The following is a 27,928-nucleotide window of genomic DNA, read 5'->3' on the forward strand; positions in this document are numbered from 1 at the left end:
GGGGTGTGATCTGCTAGAGAAGTTAACATTTCTCTAGACAAGTCCGTATCACCTTCGTGGTGTGAGCGAAGGATTGGGAAACCAATCTAAAACTCGCACACGGCCACACCGCGTGCAGCCGGCCCGCTGCAGCCTCCACGGGCTGAGCATCATCTCCTACACGGCTTGATTTGTAAATAGAGCAAATATGTAACATGGTACTTGCATTGAGACTGGAGAACAACGAAAACGGCAGAGGTGCCAGAAGACAGGCGATGCGGTGCCAGAAGCGCTCTGCTGTTAGCTCACTATTAATATAACACCACCTAGAAGGGCGTTAACTGCGGGCCAGATTCGGCGCCTGTGCCTTACCAATAAATGTGGTTGCAAAGCAGACGAACGCAACAAGGGAGAAAATGGAGGATGCCCAAAACCATGATATATAAAAAACGAGGAGAGAGATTGTTCTGGTCAATTGAATATTTTAATATCTGCATTGCCTTCATAGCGCAATTAAAGCAATCTTTAAAATTCACTTATTACAAATGTTTGTCAAGTCTATTTTTCTCCAGAAACATTTTTCTTGCTTCCTTGCACATACACCCAAACACACTATAAAAACCTCATTCATAACATCAAGGAAGGGCAATCACCATTCATGTAAACATCTTTCTTAGAGTTATCCATTTTTTTAAAAGTCATGAATAAACCTACAGATGTTCAGTAAGGCTCATAGTTCTAGTACAAATGTCATAAAACACCTATCAAGTACTGTATACAAGTTAAATACTCTGGGGTTAACTGTTAATGCATGTATAAGCTTACCCCAAGGATTATTCTTTAGCACTTAGTTCTTCAGAACATAGACACCCAAAAATTATGGGCTAAAGAGTATTAAAATAGGAGAAGGCCCAGCAGAAACTGTAAGTAGTACACGATTTTAGTCTGGATCTTAGCTCAATAGTTAAATTCAGTACAGTTACAGTAGGAAAAAATTTCTAGGAGGAAATCTGCAGAAAGTAGAGATGGGTGGGTTTGGACAATATCACAAGGGAAAAGCTGAGAGGTATGTCCTAAAGACGTGACTGGCCTTGCTATTGCAATGATTTACAACAGCTATGTGTAATGCTGCATAAATATTCTTTCTCAAATAGCAGAAATGACCATTTGTCATTGTAAAGATAATTTGCTGCATCCTCCATTTAAAAAAAATTGATCTACTTATTGGTAATCAATTACACTTGCATCTTACAAAAAGACATCCTTTTAAATTTGGTTTAGATCTTACTGGAACTTTTTTTTAAATATTCATTCTACCATGAAAATATTTCATACAAACATCAGTTTACATACAAATATGTTAAAATTTGTGAAGAGGGTCTTCCCACACTCATGATTTTATGGCTTGAACATTTCATTGCTTAGAGTTTTCGTATATATAGTTCTCCTGGAGAGGAAAAAAAAAAAAAAAAAAAAAAAGGTACTTACAGGAAAACTGGCAGAGAAAGAGGGCAGCAGCTTCAATTGCCTGAAGACAGAAGAGAGCCAAGAGGAGGGTCCATTCAACAGATAGTGACCTTAGTGTTCAAAACCTTTGATCTGGGGCAAGTAAACATGCACTCAATCTTGCACCTTTTTTAAAAAAGAAAATCCTTTGTAAGGCTGTTTAGAAATACTACTTCAAAAATATAGTTCTCATGTTTCTAGCACACAAAGCACAAGGAACGAGTTCTCCCGGGGGCACAGGTAAGTGTGAAGCCCACACTTATATTCACAAGCAAAGCTGCTCCCATGTCTGTGTTCCTCGTGCAAATACTCTGAGCACACGACAGCGCGGTGTGAGCGGGCAGGAGTTGTCTAATGCAGCATCCCAGCACACAAGGAAATACGTTAGCGACATTATTTTCAAAGCACATTTTTAAGTGCTTGGAGGTGAATTCGTCAGGCACCTGCAGCTTCAGAAATTCTGCTGGGTGGTAGGAAAAAAAAGTAGCAGATAACTGGCTCTGTACAACTCATCACCTCATCACAAACGTGGTATTTTCTAAAAGACTGTCAAATTAAATGAAAAGATAAAAATCATAGAGGTCTCTAGGACAGAATGACGTTGTGCAGCTCCTGGCTCAATCTAACTGGTCAGCACGGTGACAGGTCAGCACCGAAGGATAAACACCACCCAGGAACCGTGATGGGGCAACAGATCCACACATGGAGCTCCCCACCTGGCCTGAAGCCAACTGAGAAGGAAGCAGGAAAGTGATGGTTTCCACCACTTCTCAGATTCTTGCAGCAGACAGGATACTTTGGCTACTCCCCTCCTTGAGCTCCTGGCAGAGAGTGCAAAATCCTCTGACAATGCTCTCACTTCCGTGTGAGCAAAGTACTATGACAGTCCCAAGAAAGAAACTAAAGCCACTGCCAACTGTGCGCAACACTAAAAGCTCTGAATCTGAAACGGCTAAACCAAGGAGAAGGCTATCTACTTGCTCCTGAAACATGCGGCATCACAAGGCCAAGCATCAAGTCATCCAAATGCCTCAAAACCTGCACGAGGCACCCTCATTGCCACCCGTGATCGGTATCTAGGAAAAAGCAAGGACCGTCCCAATGGCTATTGTCACAACTGTAGAAAAAAGTCAGAATTGAGTACTCTGATAGCTAAAAAGACATTTCCATGTATTTGTTTTGATTTTTTTTCAGCAGTTAGGACTTACATTCACTTCTGAAGAGTAAGGGTTTTTTTAATTACTACCAAAAAAAAAAAAAAAAAAAAAGAAAAGAAAAAGCCTTTTCAGATTTTTGAAGGTTGCTAAAATCTGGTGTTTCAGTAGATCCCAAAGAGGTCAAATTATATCATCAGGCTCAACACAAGATGTCCTCTCTAGGCCTCAGCCCTTTTTCTTTTTATTCAATGAGCAATCCAGCAGCAGGTAGTGCCCTCTCCTCATGCTCTCTGGTCTCCAAGACTGCCTGCTGCTCCAGAAGAGTAAGCTTCTGTGTTTCTAGTGACAAAACACAGTGCCGCCTTGACAGGAAGATCATTCAAAAATCTTTTTTAAAATAGGTGATCAACAGCCTCTAGTACAGGCTGGTTTATACTCCTTCTCATAAAGGAGCTCAGAAAACAACCCTGTTGCAGAAGCTAGTCTGTACTGAGATCCTGCAAACTTCAACCCATGTGTGGAAGTTGGGAACCAACCCCCACCTGAAAAAAGCAGCAAATCCAAATTCTTTTATGCTGTTCCCTATTCACAAAATGTATGCTGAGAGCCAGCTGGTGATCCAGGTTCAGCTGGTATCTATCAGCTCTTCCTCTTCCAATTGCTGTTCCAATAGGACAGGTCTTTGGCCAGACTCGGAGTAGTGGAGCTTCTCTGCTTATTGCATATTCACAAATAGTCAACCGTATTCAATGAACTCAGATTGATTGCTTTGCAAAGTGCCTATTTTGTCTGCTCCAAATTAAAATAAAGTTTTGGTGTGGATCTCAAGTATTACTATTGATCAATAGTTTTGCTAAGCCCCAAAAGCTGAGCTGCAGTAAGTAGAGCAAGTTAAGGCATTAATCTGAGTTATATAACTAGCCCGTGTCTAAACCTGTTTACCAGCTCACTACTCTGAAAACATCTGAAGGACACACTAAGTTCTGGGCCCTTTCAATATCCAGTGGTAAACACCATCCTGAACATCTCCAGTCTAGGAGACCACAAAGGAAAAAAGAAAAGGAATTAAAAGGCTTGGTCCTGATTCAAGCCAAAGCAGCTTTATACTCACAACTTTTGCAGAAGGTTGGTCACTGAAGAAGGATCTGTAGGAGGATCAATAGATTTTTAACAGAGCAGAGAGAAAGAGGATAGTAGAGCTAAGAGAGCCACAGTTGCGGCATACTATCAGGCCACAGGCATACACACGAGCAAGAGAATCTGCTTGACTATCACCAAATAAATGGATTTTAAAAACACAGAGAGGACACCTTGGGGCTTTTTTTTCTAGGATTTCTCTATTTTAGGATGCAACCATCAAACCTGATGTGCAAAGAGCATCTGTCTTCTATTTATCTCAAAAATCAGGCAGCGCGAAGACAGATATACCTATTAAAACATAAGCAAGCCTACGTTATTAGGAGACAGCAGAGGAATCGGAGACAGATCAGGAATGAAGCAGAAGGAACTCTACAGATCAGAGCATGTTAAACAAGATTCTCCAGCTGACGCAAAGAGGCAAGCGCTCCAGAGCGGGTTATCACGACTGTGGAAGGAGTTACTGTCCATTCACAGCAGGATTCACCACACATTTTCCTTCTCCTCTTCCCCGCACTTAAACACAAGCCTAAGCTTTGCCAGCTTTATGGTCCTGGAAGAATAATCCACAAGATAAACACAATAGCTTCCTACCAGCGAGGCAGGCCTTTCTGCAAATGGTGGAAACAGCGACAATCTAAATAATCATCTGTGGGCAGGTAGGGAAAGATCTCAAAACATGCATTTTTCTTTTTGAGGTTGATCTGCTGAAGCTGTACTGTCAATCAGCCTTTGACAACTCTCCCCCATGTGCGAGGATCAGTTCTGCTTCTCAGCACACTAAGCTGAGTCACTGAGGTATCATCTGTGTCAGCCGCCTGCCATTGCTGAGGAGCAGAGCCATGGCCAGAGTCTCCAGAGTGAGCAAGTGGGCTCTGACAAAGCTCACATTCAGATCGCTGCTGGGAGAGTGTCAAAAAGCCCCGAGCCCACTCGCCTCCACAGCGCGCACACACACACACACACAGAGTAGCTTTTGTGCAAGCTTAAATGGTGAAATGTTGAAAAAGCTTTGTGATCAGCTGCAGGAACTAAACAGACCCCCAAATTAGAGAGGTCCTTATTTGTAATTCCATAACTTTGTACACGTACCAAAGCAAGGATTCTCAGACTGCATAAAATAGCAACCTCATCCTTCCACTTATATGTACCAACCCGATGCATTCTTCAAGTCTAGCCCCCCAGAGAGCCAGACACCTCCAGCTGTTCAAGCAAGCAACCAAAGTGTGTTGCAATAGAAAGGTAGGTCTAATTTTCAATTTTTTTAATGTTACATATATACAAACACTTCTTAAACTACAAACATTTGAAGAAACTGTTGCAAATGCTTTTGAATTGTTCCTAAGCTGCTTAACCCAAAAGAGAACATCAGAGCCCCAGAAGGGCCCCAGTATCTAGACTGAAATGATACCGTGTTTCTCTCTTCTACAGCATTAGGCAAGTCTGGCACAGTATTTCAAATAATGAACAACTCCCCTACCCATAAAAAACCCCAAAAGACAACCCTGCAGATGAATATTCACTAGCCCTCACTGTTGGCTGCAACAGAGCTATGGATTAACTGCCATTTCTAAATGAGCAGCGAGTGATGTTTTTACATTCATTGTTTGTCTTTCAAAAGCAATCCTTTCATGTCTATATTTTTAAAACTTAGTTTGATATCTCATACTATATTAATTTACTGTGTCTTAAACAAGCACTAATAGAAAGGCTGCTATAAGGCCATATTCTTTGTCAATCGAACACATACAAAAGATACAGATCTCTTTAACGAAGTATTACAACCTGCCCTCAAATACATACATTTCCTTTAAGTGAATTCATGAGATACTTGCATTTAGTGCTAGAATCTTTGCCTTGAGAACTGGCCACTTTAACAGATGAGATGCACAAACCAACTCATGAACACTAATGCAGTGGATGCATTTGCCCTCTGGAACACACAGTTCTGAAAATCCTTCAAAATTTGAATTTGTTTTCTACTTTCAGAAAATCTTCATGCAAAGAAAAGCTTGATTTGTGTGATAACCATAAATTAAATAAAATAAGCTAGGCATAAAGGCCAGATAAATATTAGTTTTGGACATGTTGCTAAAACTGTTTCTAGAGCCACAGAGACCAACACACAGCACTCTCACATACACACAAAAGCCTTTCCACTAGTTAGAAAGGATTTTCTCCTGCAAAAGAGGACTTGTAGAAAGAACAACATTCAGACAAGAGGAAAGGGGAGTTAAAAACCCAGCCTCCTATATGCTAATAAATAAATTGCTCTATTGCAAGATTCAGATCAAAGGTTTAAAAAGGCAAAATTATGCTACTATTAGAGAATATCAAAATATTACTGTTATCATCACAAGTGGCATATATGCAAAATGCAGTTGCACAATAATGCCTAGGCAGATAGAGAGCAACACTAAGTCTGCCGACTAAAAGTGAACGATATACCCATTTTAGTTTTCTGTCTAGTCTTTTGGCATCTTTGCATATGGTGCAAAAGCAGAAGCTACCAAAGAATATCACGTCTTGTATAGAATATTAAATAATTTCTCCAGATAAGACTGGTGCAACACTAGCTAATTTTAAATCTGCTATGAGTAACACAGTCAAACCTAGTTAGTATGCAAGAAATTTATCTCTTAACACAGAATGCAAAGTTATGATGCAACAGCATGAACAATCCCTGGCTGTCCAGTTTTCAGTATAAAGGTAGTGCATAGATCCAAGTTTCTATTTCAGTTTGCTGAATTGAGAAGGAGCTTCCATTTCACTTTTGCTGGGCAGCCTGGAAAGCTTTCAGTTCCAGCTGGTACCACTCTGGCGCCTCCGGCCCATTCTGCCCCACAGGGTTGTGATCATATCCGTAAGCCACTGTCAATTCTTCATCCTTCTCCACAGCCCTGATGGTACGGATACACTTGATTGGCCCAAAACGAGGATGAACAAACCTAGACAACAGGAAAAAAGAACTTTTACTAAACTTGCAGCTGTCAATTGACAGACTATGCTTAGCCCCTCTAAAAAATACCTCTAGAAGTCACTCACAGTAGAGTGAGAGGTCACATAACCGATGTTAGATGGACAGACTGCTTTGTGTTTAGAGCCACCCTCATAAAGACTTCAGTAATAAGGCTACAAACACTGGTATTTTGGAACAGTTTTGTGTAGCCCTATTAAAGTTTTTCAACAGTCTTTTAATATTGCTTGTTTTTAATACATAAATAAAAGAAAGGCAAATCTGCCATGTGCCTCAGGCTTGCAGTGGTAAACATCTGCATGATGGGAAAACAGTATAGATCATAAGAGACTGGAAAATTGCTCGTCTTCATTTCCCCAGTACAGGTTATCTACAAAAGAATCATAACACTTCTGTACATCTCCCCCCAGGGTCTCACTGTAAAGGAAACCAGCTTATTTAATGAAGGACAACTATCTTCTACATATGTACCTACATGTCCATCCACTTATACTTTTGGTATGAAAATACTTGTGTCCTTGAAAATATGTATACATCAAACGGTTTTCTAGTGCTCTGCACCAACTCATCCGTTGGCAAGATCCTTAGTTTTGGCATTTCAGAAATGACAGTACATTTGAGGGTGCTGGTCAAGCATTTGCAGTTCAGCAAATATGGTGCAGTCCTAGCCAAGCTAGGATTTAGAGAGCTGTACTTGTACATTTTAGGATGAGTGACAAACATAATACAATTGCAAGTTTTAAGACACCCCGTAGGCTAGTTGCAAGCACCCGCAATGCCAGCAGGCTTCCAGCTTGATCCAGGCAAGCAGGAACCCCTTCAGCACTTGAACCCAAAACCCTTGGCCCCACCGCTCCCCTGAAACATCCTACAAGCCCAGACCGCCGGGCTGCAGCATCAGCCCTGAAACCCCAGAAGACAGAACTACTTACGGGTCGTAGATGCAGTTAGGAGTGAAAGAATGGTTGGCCTTATGCCCCAGCGAGGCACAGTACTTGGCGGCGTGGTTGTAGGGCTCTGGCACGTCTATGACTGTTTCGTCATCCAAGGATATTGTATTTCCATTGAGGGCCCAGTCTCTGCTGTCTACCTAGTTTGCAAGGCAAAAATCCAGTGTATGTGTGTGGGGGTTAACTTTGCCATAAGTTTGAAAGCAAACATGCTCAAATAAATGCAACTGAAACTTTATCTGCATATGAGGCATTTTAAAAAAATCTTGATTTTTTTCTTTTAATGTAGGCAAACATGCACTTTCTTTCAATTAAACTCCATCTTATTAAATCTTATGAGTAGGGAGAGGGTGGGTGTCAAATCCTACTATAAGAAAAAGATTTCAGAAGGAGCAATGAGAACTCAGACTGACTTTTTTCTCTCCTTTACCTCCTGGTGCGTAATTCTCACTCCATTGTAAAAGGACATAACTGTACGAGCTTCTGCTGCTATTTTTGAAAATAATCCTTCTCCAGCACTAGAAATGAGAGAGACATCAACGTACACCCTAGAAGAGAAAAAGGACATGGAATTAGTGGTCGGTTACAATTTTAATCTTCAAGAAGTATTATCACACCAATACTGGCCAAAAGACTAATAATTCATGCAATTTAAAACCTCCAAATGCAACCCTTTCTCCTCCCTCTCCTCCATACCCTCCCTCTATTTGGGAATATGGAGATGGAGGGGTAGAATCTTATCTATTAGTTTGCAAAATACTTTAAAAATTCAGTCACATATTTGCTCTTAATGCTCCACGATGGCTTCAATTCAGGAACACCCTCGACAATATATCAGGATCCCAGAGGTCTCCACTAAACTGAAGCTGATGGAGTTGATGGTGTGTACGTTCCCAGTCTATTACTCCACTGAGTAAGAGTTTTCAAGATGAAGCCCTAGATCTTCAAGTACTTGATGCAAATTAATGCCAGTATTTTACTAATCACTTATTTAGGCATTTCAGAGTACCAGAAAAGAAGGACTACAATCAAGATTCCTTCAGAGCAAGGTCTCTTAAAAGTCTGGGCAAAAAAGTAAGTTATATGATGTACTGTGTACTAGCCACAGAAAAATACAAAAGGTATTTTTCTGTGGCAGACTAGCACGAGGCAATCTGCTGAGATATGTGGCATTTTGACACTACAGGGCTGTCCCAAACAGAATCCCGCTTTCCTCTGGCTTGATGATTTACTCCTGTCATTGCTATATCAGTACGGAGGGGAGCAAACTTTGTACAACACATGCCATTCAGTGAGAGACACCAAACACGACACGTATCAACCTGAAACTAGTTATACATCTAGAAATGTAAGAACAGAACGCTTTTTTGCTAAGTATGTTGTAGATGTGCGCTATTAGTGGAGTTCAGGCCCTGACCGAATCTGGCTTTGAAATATTAAGAAGTTATCCTAGTTTAATCTCTCAAAAAGTAAAGCTATGTTCTATCCATTAGAGTGCAATGTTAATGTGTAAATCAGAAAGAAATTCCATCAAGTCAAATGCTGACTAATATGCAGTAGTGGTCTCCATATGACAAACCCTTACAGATACTATTTTTTAAATGAGGAAAGGTTTGCAAGATCAGGCCCTAGATGTGTAACAGCCAAGAAATACAGACATTTTGAATGTGAAAGAGGAGGAGGAGGAAAAAAAAAGAAGTCTACCTCTCTGACTCGTAAGGATCAGGAAGAAGTGCATTTGTAGAAATGCAGGATGAAGTAGATTTGTCAAAACTGTATACTGGGCCTAAAAGATAAATCAACAAAGTGATTACATTAATGGACAATACTGAAAGCATGCAACTCTGAAAGCAATCAAAACATTCAAAAATTAAGTTTTAACAACTGCAAGAAATAAATGCTGTGCTTCAAAAACAGTGTTACATAGAGCTACACCCATAAAAAAAAAGTTTTCAGTGAAGTACTATTTTTTGATTCTTTTTTCCCTTCTTAACATACCACAGGAATAGCATATCATCACAAAAAAGTGATAACTATGTTCTTTAAAGTAATACTGTTAAGGAATGCCTGGACAATCCTTCAAAACTGACCCACCCAGGGTCTTGAATTAAAAAATAAAGCAAAATTTTAAAAGATACATTAAATAACGCATTCATTCTAAAAAATCTTGGACTATTTCAAGTAACAAATCAAACTTTTTCTAGTTTAAAACCAGATAAGACTTAAGCCAGAAGATAATATTGAGTAATCACAAAATACATCTGTTGCAGTCAATTATTTCCTGCCATTATTAAACAACTTGGTGGTAAACCTCTGATTGTATTCTTACACCCCTCTGTAATCAACTGCCAGAAGACTCTTAGGGATAGCCTAAGATGCAGGTGGAAATAAAAAAGGGGGGAAAAAAACAGGATATTGCAAAGTTTGATAAAAGGCCATTGTCCATGGCATCTAAGTTCTAAAAATGGATCTGTTCTGACTGAAGCCAGCTACATACAGAGCGTAATTGTATCCTATTTACAAAGCACAACTGTACCCTCTCAGAAGATGTTTTAAGTTAAATTTTGATTTACTGTCTCATCTATAAGATTTAAAAAATAAAAATAAAAGGTCACATGCATTTTTTCACTTCTCATTCCCTTTTTACTGAGTTTTATGTTCTTATCTCATACTGAACAGGACAGTCTTTGCTGGCACGATGATAAATATGTTAGTATAATTGATGTTTATACGCATGGTCCTGCCCACAGCTTGACCCTTCCCCCCCCCCAATACCACGTACACCTCACAGCAAAAAAAAAAAAAAAAAAAAAAAAAAAGCTCCAGAACTATAGGCCCACATCACCACTGCCCTGGAAGAAGTGCACTGGCTGCATGGGCTGAAGACGTCACCCTGATGCTAACCATTTTATAACCGTTTTAGATCAGCATGACTACACAGACTGACAGGAGCTGGTGAATCACATTGTTACACAACAACTGCATCAAGTGCATTAATTCCAAGTCCTGTGTCCTTTCAGCCCCATAACACAGATGCCAGAACATCCACAGTGCTAAAATTTGCTTATACAAACCCGATAGAGCTACAACTGAACCACGGCCTCCCTCTCCACTTATAGTTATTTCACTAACAAAACAAAACTTGCAACTGTGCCAGCATTAACACCGTTGAGCAGGTTTTCACGCTGGCATAGGTGACAATGGTGCATACGTCAGGCAGGACCGCGTCCATGAGCATGAGGGAGAAGAGTAATGAAAAGCAATTCAGCAGCACCACCATATGGGTCACTTCTCATTTCTCAGCCTCTTAGAGGCTTTTTTTTTTTTTTTTAATTAAAGATTACCAGAGCAAAGGAAACACCCCACATGCACATGCACTTCTGACCAACTTTATAATCATCCTTACAACAATAAGGAAATCTATTAGAAAGAGGGGTTCTCACTAGGAAACTTCTTTCCCCTTCAGAGTCAGCCTTCAGAACCTCTAATAGGAAACAGGTTGGAGACTAGTTTGCAGCGAAGGGCTGGCAGCAAGGAAGCAAGTTGCTGCATTAGCTGAACTTACTGCCTGGTACTACTTCAAATTGAGGTTTTCCATCCTCTACGGATGTCAGAGTTGCCAGTTTCGCTTCTATCATTTCTCCATCTATGAACCTTCCAGAATATGCAGTTTTTCCGTCAGGGTACACGTAAGCTATCTTCTCTCCAGTCATCTCTCCTTCTTCATTCACTTCTCCCACAAGGCTGCCTCCATCCTGAGAGCATGTGCGAGAAAGAAAAGGAAGAGCATGTAGCTATGTTACTATCTTTAGTAAATGACAAAGACATTTTCTGGCTTTTTTAAAGAAGCAATCTAAAGTACAGCAAGTTCAGATGAGAGCTAATGAAAAGTAGTGAGAAACACACACACACACACACACACAAACACAAACACACACGCACAGGGTGAAGTGTAATTCCAGTCAGGATAAAACTGATGCGAGAAACGACGTGGACCTTCTACCTTGTTTGAAATAGCAAAACTCAAGTATTTTCCTTCCATGTGACACAAAAACGCTGAGTTTCAATTCGCAGAATTTTTATGTGAACAGTCTGTGAACCAAGGCACGAAGCCAAACACAAACTTTGTCTACATTTTCTAAGCGTGACATTGTGCTCGAGTTAAAAAATGCTGCCTTGTGCACTGCTAAGTGATGGTACAAAGGACCTGAGCCTATACAGCACCAAGGACTCCCTGGGGGACTAAGAAGTTTCTCTGTCTCCAGCATTCCCCCAGATGTGAGGAGGCACACGATGAGAACAGTCGTTTACTGAAAGCCAGGAACCCCTTTCCCCTCCAAGCATTATGGATTTTAGCCCTGAGCTTTGCCACCTGTAATTTGCCTGTAACTCAGGTTAGATCTACTTACAGAATTGCAGAATGAGATGCATACATTAGCACAGGTCTAACAACTTCAGGTGTTTACTTCAGAAAGGAAACAAATTCAAATAATGCATCAGAGCCAAAACAGCAGCTGTGATATGGAACCAGACCTGTTCAGATCAAGATCACTGTCCTCACACTCTACTTCAAAGTGGCACCACTTTGTCCAACTCCAAGGCTGAAAGAGCTTTGAACATACCATAGAAGCGAACAGCGGACCTTAAGTCTGGGTGAGAACTTGTGCACCTAACAAAAGTTATATATAAGCAATTGCTTTCATGGCAAAGATTTTTTGGAACATCTTCCATCCTTTAGTCTTTCAAGACAAATAATTTTTTATGACCTCCAAAGATTGATATTTCCAGAAGGTATAGTAACATTTTGTTAGCTGGAAGATGAAAAAAAGAGACATATGACCTGACGGGTCAGCTGTGCATGTTTCATACATTATTACTGAAAAACTGCTATTTGTTTGGTGGTGTACACTAAGCATTTCTTGATTCTAACACACGCTTAATGACAATAGTGAAAACCAGCTAATGTAAGGAATAGCTAGTGGTGAGCATTTGAAATCAAACTCACAATTAAAGTAAGTGCAATACGTAGCACAAAAACAGACTGCTTTCTGACCAGCTGTGTAACAATTGCATGTATTATTGCATACAGATCTCTGTGACTCCAAAGACTCTTGTGATCTTCAAAAGCCAGAGCTGTAAAGGTATTGTTGGTAAGGTGCTATAAACAAGTTGCCCATTGGATGTTTCCACTTCCTCAGCACTTACTCAAGGTAAAGTTTCTACCAAATGTAAAGGTTCAAGTGTTGAATGAGGCCAAATATGAATAATAACTAAAAATATAACAATCGTTATTGCCTTGAGTAACTAATATCGTTTTAAGAGTATATCAGAAATTCTCCGGAGTTGCCCTGAGGAATATCGCAACATGTACTAAGAAGCAGAAAGACCAAACCCTGGTTTGCTTAATGAAGAAAGCACTTGTCCGCCCTCCACTCAGAGGCATGATTCTCACACCAGTTACACCACATTTACTGGACTAAGCCATACTTGACAACATATCCTGCAGAAGCGAACAAAGTCCTAGTTACACAAAAGTAGCATGCTGCGATAGCTTGCATGGTTTCCATGCTCTTCTTTTGCAGTTGGAATCACAAAATGGTAAATCACTGGGGCAGCCTTCCTGGGAGGAAATGCCAATGCACTTCCAAGGGGCTGGTTTCCCTGGAAGATGAAAATGGGAGCGGCACCTTGCAGCCTCACTGAATCCTGTTTGCTAGGCAAACGTTCAACACTGGAAAGGTTTAAGTGTATTTTGGACTACCCGAAATCGGGACACACAGAACTTCCACTCAGATTTTTGTACTGACTTTTGGATAGCTGGGTCTTGGTGGTTCTTTGTTTCAACTGTTGAAAAAGAAAAGATGTGGAAGGGTACTATTCCGCAATAAAGAGAACAGGAGATCAGGCTTACCGGGTAATATATCCAACAAACTCCGTGCCGAATGTTGTCTTTGTACTGCCCTTTAAATATCAGCCGCCCATCACTGTCATACTCCTGGGCTGGTCCGTTCAGTTCTCCGTCCACGTATGTGCCATGAAGGACCACTCCATCCTCATAAGTGTAGATTCCCTGGCCTTGCAGGGCATCATCAACATAGTACCCTTCCAGTGTGCTGGTAACAGAGGAAGAAAAGAGCAGTGGAAGACTATTCACCCCCTTAAGAAGTGCATCCAAACTCCTGACCCTAGACACAGCAAAACCCTCCCCCTGCACTGCTTATTCTATATATTATTGTTAAAGAGAGGCTGAGGGGAAAGTTTCATGAAAGTCAAGTTCTAGGAGCAGCTGAACTGCTGAAGCCTGGTTTTCGATTGAGATGTACCCTACAACCTTCCTCTAAATGCTTACCACAACTGCAACAATTGCAGCTTTTTTTCATTTTTTTCTGTGACCTCTCAAACCTCATCTCTCCCCATCTCTCACAGGGCAGAGGAAAGCCCAAGCCATAGCTAGGTCAGAGCTCCATGCAGATGGACTGGCCTTGCAGGAAACGCATGCTGCAAGGCCTGGTGGCTGCTACCAAAGCTTCTGACAGCCAAGGGGTCCCTCACTGGGATACCAGTTTGAGGATCTCTCTTCCACCCCCCACCAGTCATCACTATCCCTGATGAGTCTTTGAAACTCAGATGTGTTTGCTACTTTCAGCTAAATTTGAAGGAAGGGGAAGGGGAGCAGGAAGGTGAGAGAATGAAAACAGGAACCCATGCACAGGAGCAGGGAGGAAAAAGATCACATAAGCCTAATTTCTTTAGAAAATGAAGATAAAAATACAAGCTTGTTTCTACTGGCCTCTGAAGGAAAGAACGACTTACATTGTCCTTTCACCAGGACGCACTGCAGATCGTTCTATTGCATGTACACAGCATTCTCCACCTAAATCGCAGTCTTCAGCCTCTTTTTATAGGCTGGGACAGCAAATTGAAGCAGCGAATGGACCGCTCGTGGCCCAACAAGAAATTATTGTTAAAGCAGGCTACTCTCACATTGGATTTTTCCTACCTCCTGTCTTTGGATCTTTTGTAACGTTTCTTTGGTGACATGAGGCTGAACTGCCACAGAGGTGGACTGTAACACAGCACTAACTGTACCATGCCACCAGTTCAATGTTAGCTCTCTACCAATAAACTCTGCAGCAATCTCTACCAGATCATCTAGAAGAACTGTCATTTTTCATGTATTTCCATTAAAACAGAATGCAGCTTGTCAAACAGAACTAATGCTGCATTTTGATTTAAACGATGACACACTGATTTCACTTCAGTATTGTCTTGCAATCCCTTTAGAAGAGGTGTAATAAAACCGTTACAATCTGCTTTGTTTCCTTTCTTAAAAAGGGCAGCTGAGAAAAACTGCAAGGAATGAGCGCATAACTGACGAGCTCTTCTTTTACAGTATTTCTTTCTCAGGTTAGAACTAGCATAGAGAGATACAAACGGCTCAGCTTGTCCCCACCATGTTCTCCCGCGTATTTAGCTAGCAAACCCGTACTTCCACTGCTGCATCATCCTTTTTCTGAAACAGACACCTACGGTAGAAGCTGGGATCAAAAGACTCTACATGCTTTACAAAACTTCACGTATTTTTCAAGAGTTGTTGAATGAATGTTTTTTCAGAACTAACTTTCTAGTTTCTAAAGCCTCACCCTTCAATTTTACATAATTTTAACCATCCACTTGACATCTCCACAAGAAAATATACTTCAATAAAAGAAGGTATGTTACACATGACAGACGGTATGTTTAAAAACACAACTTCAGCTTTGGTTTTACACAGCCTCCTTCACAAACGTACTGTTTTAAACAGCTCCGTGCCTCATGCCCTGCCGTGCCCCACAGCGGCTGCTTACACAGCCCCAGTGCAAACCAGCTGCGGAGCGGGAAGGGGCAGGAAAACGGCACGCCTCTTCAACCAGACCAGTTTCTTGATCCAGGTTGCTACGGAGCTACGCGGGCAGCTGCAGCAGCACAGCTCAGGGAAGGGGACGAGCAGATGAGAGAAGCACCCCAAACTGGCGTGTTTTATTTTAAAAATGACACCATTTTCTCCTCGTTTATCACAGATCACCAAATTTTAAATCCATTGTAGCTGGCAACACACACAGAGCTCACATTTAAGAGTATCCTTTAAAAGAAGAAGCTACCCCTAGTTCGTGTAACAAAACAACAAAAATAATCATCATATTCTTAGCTTCAATCACATTAGTTGAAGCTAACAAATTGCTAAATTAGAAGTGTTCTTCAGCACTGGAGAAAAAAACTTTTACTATAATTCAAATCTCTGGGGTTTCTTTCATTGTTTTAAGCTCTGTAATAATGTAAAAAAGATCCATCTCCTTCTACTTTCATCGCCTATAAAGAAAACTTAAAAGAAAAAAATTTCTAAAGTAAAAATTCTGTTTTTCAATCCTGCCTAATAAATCAGGTTTTCTAAACCTTTTATACTTGTTACACTTTGGGGGGGCTCTTTTTTTTTTTTTTTTTTTTAATTCTCTCTCCTTTTTTAGCCTATTTAAAACTATAGTGCTTATAACCAGACACAACTAAGGCCTTACCAGCATCAAGTGGTATACCACTTGGTAAACAGGTATATATCAAATAAATAAATAAGTAAATACTTCCTGTGTCCTGCATATAGACAATCTTGTTAATACAAACCCTGAGCTAGCCCACGTTTCTCCAGTTTGGTTCTCAGATTATCATATTGGGGATAATGTAAACTCTTACTAAAGTCAAGATTTATCAGAGTTACTGTCTTCCCATTACTTGCCAGACCTAGAGGATATCTAGGATATCCACCACCTGGTACTTGTTAGGGAGAAAAAAAAAAAAAGTTAATGCAATATGCTTCCAGGTATTGAAGTTGCAACAGCTAACCTATCATTCATTTCTCACTCCCTCCTCTCCTGCATGGAAATATTGAAAACTCTCTTAAACAGAATGCTGTTCTCCACTGCGATCTGAGATGACAGTTTACAGGAGAGTTTCTAATTTAATGGAGAACGGCAGCTGCAGCTCAGTGCCAAACACAGCTCTGATGCTCACAGTCATTGTGCAGCATGTTTCATAAAGCGCAGTCCAACAAACATCAGCACCAGCGAAAGCTGAAGCACACGATTCGAAACAGGGAGGGTGCCAGAGGTGAAACTTCTCTCTCCAGAAGAACATGGGGGGGGTTGTTGCTTTTTTGTAGGGGGAGGAAAAAACAACTCTGATCTTCCATTCCAAGTTTTCACTTCCTTAAGTGAAACAGGAAGGGGGCAGCTGCTCCGATAAGAAAGGGGAAAGTGCTAACTGAGGCAAACAAGGCAGACGGGCAGCCAGCACTATTTCCCAACACTCAAAAAATGAAAACACTTATATTGTTGCCAATCCAGTGTCTGATAGGACTCAACTCTTCCCAAACAACAGACCTACAGCAGTGCAGCTGTCAGCCTTCCCTGGCAGGCCTATGAGGGAAGTAAACCAGAGAGGGGGCATATCCAGCCAACGTCGAAACCAAATAGCTTACTGCACTGAAGCACACAATACCATAAGGGAAAAAATGTTTTCAGAAATATTTGAAATCCATTTCTCTTCGTAAGGCTCTTTCGTAAACACTCAGCCTTGCTCATGGCACAGTTAATGGAAACAGTACATCCTGTTTTGTGCCAAGTCATTCTTCCTTCAACATGTCCTGACACCTGAACCATTCACCTGAGAGCAAATTAATCTCTCCACCTGGGCACAGCTAGGTAAACTGCAATGACATTGGCAACTAAAGTCACTGCACAGCTAAAGCTGCTTTAGCTGAACTAAAATCAGCCTGGGCCTGATTTACATTATAAAAATATCCCATTTTCCAGAAACATATTACAGACTATTTTTGTGTATTTTCATTTTGCTAGTTCCTGAAGTCACCCAGTAGCCAACTGTTCCATTTTAAAGTGTTATGAAAATTAAAACTTAAAAAAAATTGGCAACAATGAAGAGGTACAGAGAAGGCTCTGCACAGGCAGCAGCAGTCTAAGCTTTCCTACACAGCACTGCCTGTACCCTGGATTACTTGCAGGAGCAGCTCTACAAATAAAATAGTGGGTCAGTTTCTCTAACTGTACAATCAGCGATTGCTCTGCCGAGACCATCAACAAGCACACAAGTGTTATGTACATGTGTCCATAGAGATGCTGTCTGCCAAATTAAAAAAAAGAGGCTATTTTAGAGAGGTCAGCTGCTGGGCAGTAACAATTTTCAGTTATTCACACAAGATGTAATAAGGCCATTACTAGCAACAGGTGCGTGGGCTTTTTTTTCTTTTCTCTCTTTTTTTTTTTTTAATCCGGACCTGTGAGGCCCAACCAGTTCCTGCATAACTGAATAAAAATATTGTGTTTTTTCCATGAGAAAGATAATCTTCAGCATGAAGCAACTGCAATGCCAAGTATAGATAAGGAGCTGACGCAGTGAGACAGCACAATACCTCCGCTCCTGCTCAGAAGTTCGCTGAGCAGGAGGAGAGGAGAATCGACACAACTGTCAGTTTAACGGCTGCTATTCATAGTGCCACCAACAGCTGCAAAACCATGAAGAATCGTGTCATTTTATACATCTGCTGCTCCTTCTGAGCAACTGCAGAGAGAAATGCTGCAGTTATTGGCAGGGGGTGCAGGGTAGGGGGAGCAGGGGGAAGAGACATTATAAGGTGTTCATAACAAAAGCTTAAGAAGAAAACACACACACACACACACACACACACACACACACACACACACGCCACCTCATGCACACAGAGGCACAGCCTAGCCCCATTTTACTGCCACAATTCCCAGTAAAGAGAGTGGCAATTACAGGGGCTTTTCTGAAAATGAATCAGGCCATAAGCAACTTGCAGAAGATGAGATGGAGTTGGGAACAGAACTATATTTAAATCACTTCTTTAACCGCTGAACAATTTCCAAGACGAAGCAGATGGTAAGTCTCTTTGAAGGTCTTGTATCTATGCATAGGTCTGGCACAGGGAGCTCTGAGCCCAACTGCAGTCTGCATATACTGCCATAAAACAAACGAACAAAAAAACCTACTACTCTGGTAGTTGTGGACTTGGACTTTGTAGTCCGAGCAGTTGTCAGCAAGGTTTTCAATGGCTTTGAAGACATTCCAATTCCTAAAGTCTCTAATTAGCTGAAAACTTTACAGTGCTAAAAATGCTCACAATGCTGGATTCTCCTACCAAGGAACAATTCCCGGCATCATGCTACATATAAAGTTGCCAAGCCCACAGAGGCATCATGTCAGCACTACAGCTAAAGCAGCAGAAGGAAACTTTCCAGCTACAGCTTTGAAGGAGAAAGCACATTCAGATGCTCAGGAGTGGACAATGAATATAGATTAGTTTTATATCACTGTAAACAGGATGGAAAAAACAGAAGAAAAGTGGAGAGTCAGTGTCTACCTTCCGTCAAAAAAGAAGAACTTGCCACGACCATTCTTTTCTCCATGCACGAAGTTTCCCTCAAATCTGTCTGTCGATGAATAGGTGACTGTACAGAATCCATGTGGCAACCCATCATCATCTAGATGCCCTTAAATAAAACCGAAAGAGCAAACACATTACACGTTATACATAATGGCAACCCTATTCTGATTATATAGACATTTGAAAAGCAGTAGCTCCCTGCTATAAAACAGTGATCCTAATTCAAGTCTTTCTGTTAAGAACAGTGATCAGAGATTCAGTACAACTGAAGTTGGTAATTCTGTAACACACTTCACTGAAGCGAAAAAACAAAAAGGGTCAGGATAAAACCAAAGGGATGAGAGAAAGGAGAGGAGAAGGAAAAAAGGTTTCTGAAAGAAATGAGGTTCACACTACTCACACATGTGTTAATATACTTCTACAAGAATATAATCATTTTTATTATCTAAAATATGTATTTCCTGGTGAGAAGAGAACAGATTTAGACTTCAATCCATTGAGTAAGATGGGATGGTTTTTTTGGATAAACATATGTCTTAGAACATCATGGTCTTCCACCTCACAGCTATATCGATAGGAATTTAAAGAAATAAAAGCATGTAATATTTGCAATACTATGCCCTTGTAGTATGTTAGTCAACTTTCTCTTTCAGATTTCTAATCTTGTTTTCTGAAGTCTTATGTGCTCACATTACACCCCTCTCTTCCCTTTCCCAGCCATATCAGCTTTCTCCATCACAGCTGTCAGACATGGTGAATGCGGATAGGTGACACACCTATCCTCACCTGCAGGGGTTTGTATTTCACAGATTACAACTGGCAAACTCGGATTAAGTTAAAGCATCAGACCTAATATCGCAGCTCTGTCTGCCTGCTCAAAGCCAAAGAAAAACAAGAGAAGAGTGGTTTAACAACTGTTATTTTCTAGTTTACCTGTGTGAACCACAGTCCTCAGCACTGCATTAGCAGAACATTGCTCCGATTACAAAACAAGGATCCTGAAGCTCAGCAGGGCTGCCTTCGACACAGTGATACACCAGGTGCAGGTGTAAAAAGCTCCCATCATGATATTTCAGCACGTATAAATTCCACATGAAAATTGACGAATAAATGAAAACTGGCATATACTTATATTTCATCCATGTTTCTAAATAAAAACTGACCTCTAATCCCATGAGTCTCTTTGTGGTGTATACAAAGCCCATCAGACATGAGAGACAGCATACTCATATACTTCTACAGGCTTTGGGTCAAACCCTTTGCTGATCAAATTTGCCAAAGGCACTAAAACTGAAAAGGTTCAATAAATGTGTAGAAAGGCAAAAGCAAACTCCAATATGATGCAGAGCAATTAGAGTCCAGGCTGATGCAGGCAACAAGAGGCACTTCAGTATTAATAATCCTTGAGTCCTAAACCCAGAGAGAAAACAAACAGTGCAAACAGTAGTGAGAAAAGCCAAGTGCACACATCCACCACATTAATGGAAGTTTGTTTCTGATTTGTCTCCTTAAAAGAATCCCAGCAGCAGCAGACTCACACTGCAAATACATCTGCTTTCAGCTGTGTTAGCAGCACCATAGACTATCAGAAATTCAAAAAAACTTAACTTATCACTATTTAAGCAATGTGTCACCAAGCAAAGGAGCCTTGAGAGGAGGTCAGCAGACTGTGCAGTATCAGAGATGACAAGAAACAGATCAGCTGGATCTTCTCTAAGACCCTGCAGATACAAGAGAAGCCTGAACCCCCAACTTCACTGAAGGAGGGGCAGGCAGAGTCTACATGTACCAGGTGGGAAAATCAAGACTCCCACAATGGTGAAGGTTGGAAGATTGTGACCTCCTCCATGAGGAGGGCCAACCTGGTAAGGAGGGCTTTGAACTCAGAATGATGGGGAACGGAGCTGACAACCCACCATCAAGTGAGGATGCAGTGGCAGGCAAAGGGTGCAGGCTGACGTGGACAGGAGAGATCACATAATCAAAGAAACAGGGCTAAAGGGGTCACCCCACATGTATGCACACAAATAAGGAAGTGCCAAGAGGACAGCATGATGGGGGAAGCTCTCGCACCTCTTCTGGGAAATCAGCATAACCGGGTGCCTATCTGAAATGCCTGTACGCTAACACAGACAGCATGGGGAATGGGAGGAATTAGAAGCGTGCGTGCAGTTACCAGCCTACAAACTCACCGGGATCGCAGAGATTTGGTGGGATAGCTCACACGACTAGAGTGCTGCAAGGAATGGATACAGGCTCTTTAGGCACCCACGAGTGCTGAGGGAGCTGGCTGATGTCATTGCGAAGCCACTCTCAATTATCTTTGAAAGGTTGCGGCGATTGAAGGAGGTTTCAGAGGAGTGGAAGAGAGCAAATGTCACTCCTGACTTCAAGAAGGAGGATCTGGGGAACTACAGGCCAGTCAATCTCACCTTGATCTCCAGGAAGGTGATGAAGAAAATCCTCTTGGAAATCACTTTAAATATAAGAAGGTGATTGGGAGTAGTCAACATGGATTTACAAAGGGGAAATCATGCCTGACCAACCTAATAACTTGTTGAAATATCTAGCTTGATGGATGAGTGGAGAACACTGGAGACAGTGTCAAAAGCCTTGCTAAAGTCAAGGTGAACAGTCTCCCACATCCTTATAAACAAATTGATGAAATTTGTCTGGAACCCAACAAGCTGTACAGACTGTAAAAGTCCACAGTGAGGTGGACTGAAAAGTGGCTTAACTGCTGGGCTCAGAGGGTTGTGATCAGTGGCACAAAGTCCAGCTGAAGGTCAGTCGTTAGTGGTGTATGCCAGGGGTTTATACTGGGGCCCACACTGTTTAACATCTTCATTAATGATCTTGCCCATGGGGCAGAGTGCACCCTCAGCAAGTCTGCAGATGATATGAAGAAAAGAGAAAAGTGGTTGATATATAAGATGATTGTGCTGCTCTTCAGAGGTACTTTGACAGGTTGGAGAAAAGGGCAGAGAGGAACCTCATGAAGTTGAAGAAAAGGAAGTGCAAAGTCCTGCACCTGGGGAGGAATAACCCCATGCACCAGTACAGGCTGGGGGCTGACTGACTGGACAGCAGCTTGGCAAAAAAGGACATGGGGGTCCTGGTGGACAACAAGTTGATCATAAGCCATCAATGTGCCCTTGTGGCAAAGAAGGCCAACGGTACCCCAGGTGCATTAGGCAGAGCATTGCCAGTAGGTTGAGGGAGGCGATCCTTCCCCTCAACTCAGCACTGAGCTGGAGTCAAGCCATGTCCAGCACTAGGCTCCCCAGGGCAAGACAGACATGGACCTACTAGAACAAGTCCAGTGGGATGGGCCACAAAGATGATGAAGGGACTAAGCATCTGCCCTACAAGGAGAGTCTGAGAGAACTGGGACCATTCAGCCTGGAGAAGAAAAGGCTCAGGGGGGGATCTTATCAATGCGTATGAACACCTGATGAGGGGAGTAAAGGAGACAGAGCCAGACTCTTCTCAGTGGTACCCAGTGATGGGCCAAGAGGCAATGGGCACAAACTCAAATGCAGGACATTCTGGTTAACTGTTTAAGCATAAGAAGCAGCTTTCTCACTGTGAGGGTGACTGAACCCTGGAAAAGGCTGCCCAGAGAGGTTGTGGAATCTCCATCCTTGAAGATATTCAAAACCCAGCTGGACACAGCCCTGGGCAACCTGCTCTAGCTGACCCTGCTTTGAGCAGAAGTGTTGGACTAGATGATCTCCAGAGGCCCCTTCCAGCCTCCACGACTCTACGAAAGCCACTGAACTCAAATTCACTTTCTTTGTTTTTTAAAAGTTTGTGTAATAAATTTTTTTAAACCTGTCTGGACCAGTTTTTAACTTAGTCTGGATTTATTCCTGTACTCTTTTAGGACCCGCATGTCTTTCTGGGGCAGCAGGGACTAGAAGAATGTCTTAGAGGACAGCAAACACACACTTCACACGTTTGCTCAGCCATGCCCTGGCTGCAACAGGTCTGTGGGGTTCTGCAGGAACAAGGGTATCCAGAGAGTACTTCTCACATCACCATATGCTACTGTTTCCTTGGGATGCTTCACAGCCCCCTCAGGGACACCACAGACAGGGCATGTCAAGGATGTGGGGCAGCAATTAGTTAAGAAGTCCTCTCCTATGAGGCAGGTGCCCTCTCCTGGCCTTTTAATAACAGCATGACTCACTGAAGAATGCCACACAGCACAGTCAAGTCAGACCCAATGAAAATACATGGTTACCGGTTTCAGGATGTATTTTCAAATTTTTGCCTATCTCAGACCGAAATTCACTTAAAAAAAGAGAGAGAGAGCGCGCGTGCGCAATAAAGCAGAACCCACCCCCAGCAAAACTAGCTAAAAGAGAGTTCCTCAAATTAACAGAGTAAGACAATGTAGGATTATTAATCATCTTATGCAATTGTTACCTTAAGCATGGAAATGAACCTAGAAAGAAGGTGTACAGGAGAAAATCATGACGAGATCCAAACTTACCGAAGAGCTCAAATTCCCTCCTTCTCTGTTTCCACAAATGCTCCCTGAAGCGCCTGCTCTGGCACTTGCATAGCGCACTGTGCAAGTCAGAGCAAGTCACTAAGTTGGCAAAACATTCTTCCCTTTCTCCTGGAGTTGGTTTCTGTCGATTCGGTGTGCAGACCTGGCTCCCCTCGGGCAGAGGCAGCGCTCCGCAGCTGGGAGCCCGTCCGCCAGCCCCCTTTTGAGGTTCACAACCCACCTTGCTTCCAGTTCAGCCACCTCATGAAACCTCACCAAGCTCTCCTGTAAGATCCCCGTCTGAACTAGTCTGAAAACACCTGAAGTCACTGAAACCCAATCAGACACTGTTCACCGCACAAGCTGAGAGAAGTAACACAGTATAAAGACAGCTAAAGCAGCAACAACAAAAAGATACATCACTAAAAGCTTTCAGTAACCTTGAAGAGGAGCCCTGTAAAACAGAAGAGGCAATGAGCTGCTCTCCAAATAGAAGAAAGGCTCCCCCTGCCCCCATTCAGTCTAGACACCCCTTTTTGTAGAAGGGAAAAGTTTTTAGCAGTTATGTTAGTTTAATGAAAAGGTCAGTGAAATTTCTGATATAGACATTTATTTCAGAAGAAAAACACCCATGTAAAAATTTATGGTTTAGTTAGATAAAGGCTTGAATTCATAATTTATGTATAAGGGTGTATACACTTGTATAATGGTGTAAACTAACAAATGCTAAACAATACACAACCAGTTTTCTCACTGTAAGAGAAAAATGTTTATAAAACACTTGGATTAAAAAAATAATGAGACTGACGCAGGGGTGGCACATTATACTATATATTAAAAAAGAAAAAAGAAGCTTACAGCTTTGTTCTTTGTGATTATTTAGTTTTGTCAAGATTTTGCTGGGATGCAGAACCCAACACAAAAGTTGCCATGCTTATGTGCACCATGCGTATCAGTAATTTTGCATAGTAGGATACAGACTATCCCAGAGGTTTAAATGGTCAGCTTTGATCTGATGGCTTCTACACACAGTCTTAATCTCATCCATAGCACAAAGAATCCAATTCTTCTAACATGCTAGAGATTTTCCCTACCAAAGGAAAAAAAAAGAGAGAGAGAGAGAGAGAAGAAAAAGCATGCAAGCCCCCAACAAAACAAAACAAAGCAGAGACATTCAGTCTGTCTTAGTAGGAAAACATAAAAAAAAAAAGCAATTTCAAGTGTAATTACATAGATGCAAGTATTCCTATATGGCTGAGGCCTTAGGCTCTAATTCTGTTCCAGATGAAGTCAATGGAAAAATTTTCATTATTTCAGAGGGAGCAAAGCAGAGTTTTCCTCTCTCCCTTCCCAGTACTCTCCTCCATTTGTGAAAACAAAACCAGAATATCTATACAATTTTTAAATTATTTTAAAATTTTAAAATGACTTTTGTCACTTCAAGGTTCTCTCAACATTTCCTTTTAAGCTCAGATCATGAACTTTTCAAGAAAAAGAATTACACTTTTAAGGGGTTGTTCACAGTATAACAATTTGGGGCTACCTACCAATGAAACTGATGTATAAAAAACAGAGATAAGCAGTAGTAATACTGACAATAAAAGTAATTTATTTAATAAAAGGCATACACTGTGCATCATCGGTAAAAGATTCTGGCCACAGAGATGCCAGGCTGATGTTTTAGGAATAGCAGTAATCATAAATAAATAAATAAATAAAATCATTTATATATAAAACCCCAAATCTTACAATGCCTGGGAAAAAAATGTGTTTGATTTCTGTCATATTTCTAACTTCCCTTAGGTAAGTGCAAGAACACCCACTCAGCCTTCTCTCCCCCAAACAACACCCTGCTTCTGTGTCATTCAGAAAAATACACACTGTCAAATATACTGCTGAATAATACATTCTTTCAAAACTCATTTTCTTAGCCCAGAGAAACACGAAGCAGATCCATGATGTGGCAGAGGGCTTTACCTGCAATATGAGGAACAAAACTGTGACTCTGGTCAAGACACAACTATAACCCACAGATATATTTGGGGGGGATGGTGAGGAAAGGGAGGAGAAAAAAATACACCTGTTAAGGCACACTGCACACCTCATCCATAGTGTCCTGCATTTGGAGAATCTCGCCTCCCTCACAAGTTTTTTTACCCAACAAAGCTTTTCTATGGCTCTATTAGCACATACCTACATAACAAACCCAGATGCTAATAGCAGCTGCTTAGCTTACATCTGTTGTTAAATCACTCTGCCATGCTCCATGTCTTCTCTAGAGAAATGTGCACTGAGGCCCAATTCTCCTGTCACAATATCCAAATAATGCGCCACTGCATGATGAGCATTACTGGTATCTTGTCACAGACAGCTCCTTACTTTGTACACTTAATTCCAATAACTGAAAATCTAGGACTGCTCTTTGTAGCCAGAACTACGCCCTGAGAGGAATGTTAAAGGAGTAGATGCTTTTATTTTGAGTTGGCACATTTTGTTCAATCACTGCCCAAGGCAAATCCTTACTGTGTTCCTAGATGCTTTACAGGGATGACAGTACGTTGCTGATTTATACTACCGCATGCCAAGATTTCCATTAGTAATGCCTTTCAGAGGGGCGTACCTCCGTTTCAAAACTCTTGAAAGGTTAATTCTCTGCTCATGGGAGGCTAGCACAAAAGGAGGCACATATTGCTTCGGAGATGGGCCTTCCCACTCCCAGACCGGTCATTCTGCTCCAGCTCTGCCACCGGCTTATATGACCACAGTGACTTCCTCCATTTGTATTTTCCTTTTCCCTTTTCAATTTGCATTACCACGGTTGTAAACTCAGGGAGTTACTGTGGCTCCCATCTGCAATCTTTACCAAGGACGTGCATATCTTGATGCCCAAATTATCTCTGAAGGAGATAACTCAGGCACGGGAAGAAGGATTCCTACTTTGCACACCTTGCCACCAAGGAAAAGGACAAGGCTTCTTACAGTCTATGGTTTCTAGTCTGTATGGTAGCTCAGGTGTCTCTACCTAGCACGCAACGGAGAGGCCAGTACCACCTAGTGTGCCACGCTATGAAAGATGCTGTGGAGACCAGAGGTACAAAACAGGTTAAGGGCTCACAGCGTCATCACTAAAGGCACTGACTACACCGAGCAGAAAGTAGACACCAAGTGCAAATGTGTACACATGATTCAGAGCAACGGTAGTGAAAAATGATTTTTTTAATATTAAGAACAAATTAAATGTCACTACTAGTTTCAGTGGCTCGAGCCTTTTATTGAGATGTAACAAGCGAGATCAACCACGGGCTATAGCCAAGTTTCACTAACTGCACTAGAGTCCAGGCAGGCTGCCAGGCTGTGAGCTGCTGTAATCACCAGCGCACCCAGGGCACCCCAAAACCGCCACGCGATGGAGGATCTGTCCCAAAGCTCCCAGTGCAGTAACTTCGGAGAGTTCCGGTTATAAAAACAATTAAAATAAGAACGGCCGTACACTGAGACACAGCCTTGCTCCGTACCAGCGCTGAAACAAGGCCCAGCCCTTAAAATAAGCCAATAAACAAACAAGACGACCCGGCCCGGCGGAGCAGCCCGGCCGCTCCCGCGATGCCCTCAGCGCAGACCCGCGGCACCCAGGCGCGGCGGCCCCGGGGCGGCCCCGGCGCCATGTGCTCGGCGGCGGCGGCGGCTCCCGCACGCCCGCTCCGTTGCATAAGCCCACTGATGTAATGCCGGCCCCGCTCCGCGGGCTCCCGCCGCTGCCGCCTCGCCTCCCCCCTTCCCGCCCGCTCGGCCACCGGCGGCGCCCGCGCCCGCGCCCCGCACCGCCCCGCACCGCCGCGCCCCCCGCCCGGGCACCGCGCCCCACCGCGCCGCACCGCACCGCGCCGCGCCGCACCGCACCGCACAGCCGGGCGGCGGCCGGCACCCCTCCCCGCGACTGCCTGCCCCCGCGGCGCGGCGCGGCGAGGCGAGGTGAGGCGCGGCGAGGCGAGGCGAGGCGAGGCGGGCGCCGCTACCTTCCACGGTCTCCTCCAGCGTCTCCTCGTCGCTGTCCATGGCGGCGGCGGCGGCGGCGGGGCGCAGCCGCTGTAACCCGCGGCGGGCGCGCGCTCGCCGCGCCGCCCGGGAGGAGCCGTCGCGCGCGCCGCCGACGGCAGCGGGGCGGCGCCGGCCCGGCCGCCCCGCGCGGGGAGGGAGCCCTCGGCGGGGCCGCCGCCCCCCGCCGCCCCCCGCCGCCCGCACCAGCCCTGCTCCGCCGGCGCTGCCACGGCG

At 42.8% G+C, this 27,928-nt stretch overlaps 1 protein-coding gene across 1 annotated transcript; it reads right to left on the bottom strand.

The window, feature by feature from the left end:
• Window positions 1-441: 441 nt before the first annotated feature.
• Window positions 442-27,827, bottom strand: SETD7 (SET domain containing 7, histone lysine methyltransferase). The gene is made up of 8 exons (XM_064510725.1): window positions 27,673-27,827; window positions 19,135-19,264; window positions 13,618-13,819; window positions 11,272-11,461; window positions 9,411-9,492; window positions 8,137-8,254; window positions 7,689-7,846; window positions 442-6,727 (listed from the first exon to the last, which is right to left on the bottom strand). The coding sequence occupies exons 1-8, from the start codon at window positions 27,710-27,712 to the stop codon at window positions 6,547-6,549; spliced, it is 1,101 nt and encodes a 366-aa protein (XP_064366795.1). The 5' UTR covers window positions 27,713-27,827; the 3' UTR covers window positions 442-6,546.
• Between the last annotated feature and the right edge of the window lie 101 nt (window positions 27,828-27,928).

Source organism: Dromaius novaehollandiae, chromosome 4 (assembly GCF_036370855.1).
Source record: "Dromaius novaehollandiae isolate bDroNov1 chromosome 4, bDroNov1.hap1, whole genome shotgun sequence".
Taxonomy (NCBI): domain Eukaryota; kingdom Metazoa; phylum Chordata; class Aves; order Casuariiformes; family Dromaiidae; genus Dromaius; species Dromaius novaehollandiae.

What these genes read in the sequence shown, in the direction of transcription:
- SETD7 (XM_064510725.1), bottom strand. Translation starts at nt 27,712, where the DNA reads ATGGACAGCGACGAGGAGACGCTGGAGGAGACCGTGGAAG. An exon ending in GCTGGAGGAGACCGTGGAAG is followed by an intron (nt 19,265 to 27,672) that starts GTAGCGGCGCCC and finishes GTTTTATTTAAG; the next exon opens with GGCATCTAGATGATGATGGG. An exon ending in TGAGAATTACGCACCAGGAG is followed by an intron (nt 7,847 to 8,136) that starts GTAAAGGAGAGA and finishes CTTGCAAACTAG; the next exon opens with GTAGACAGCAGAGACTGGGC.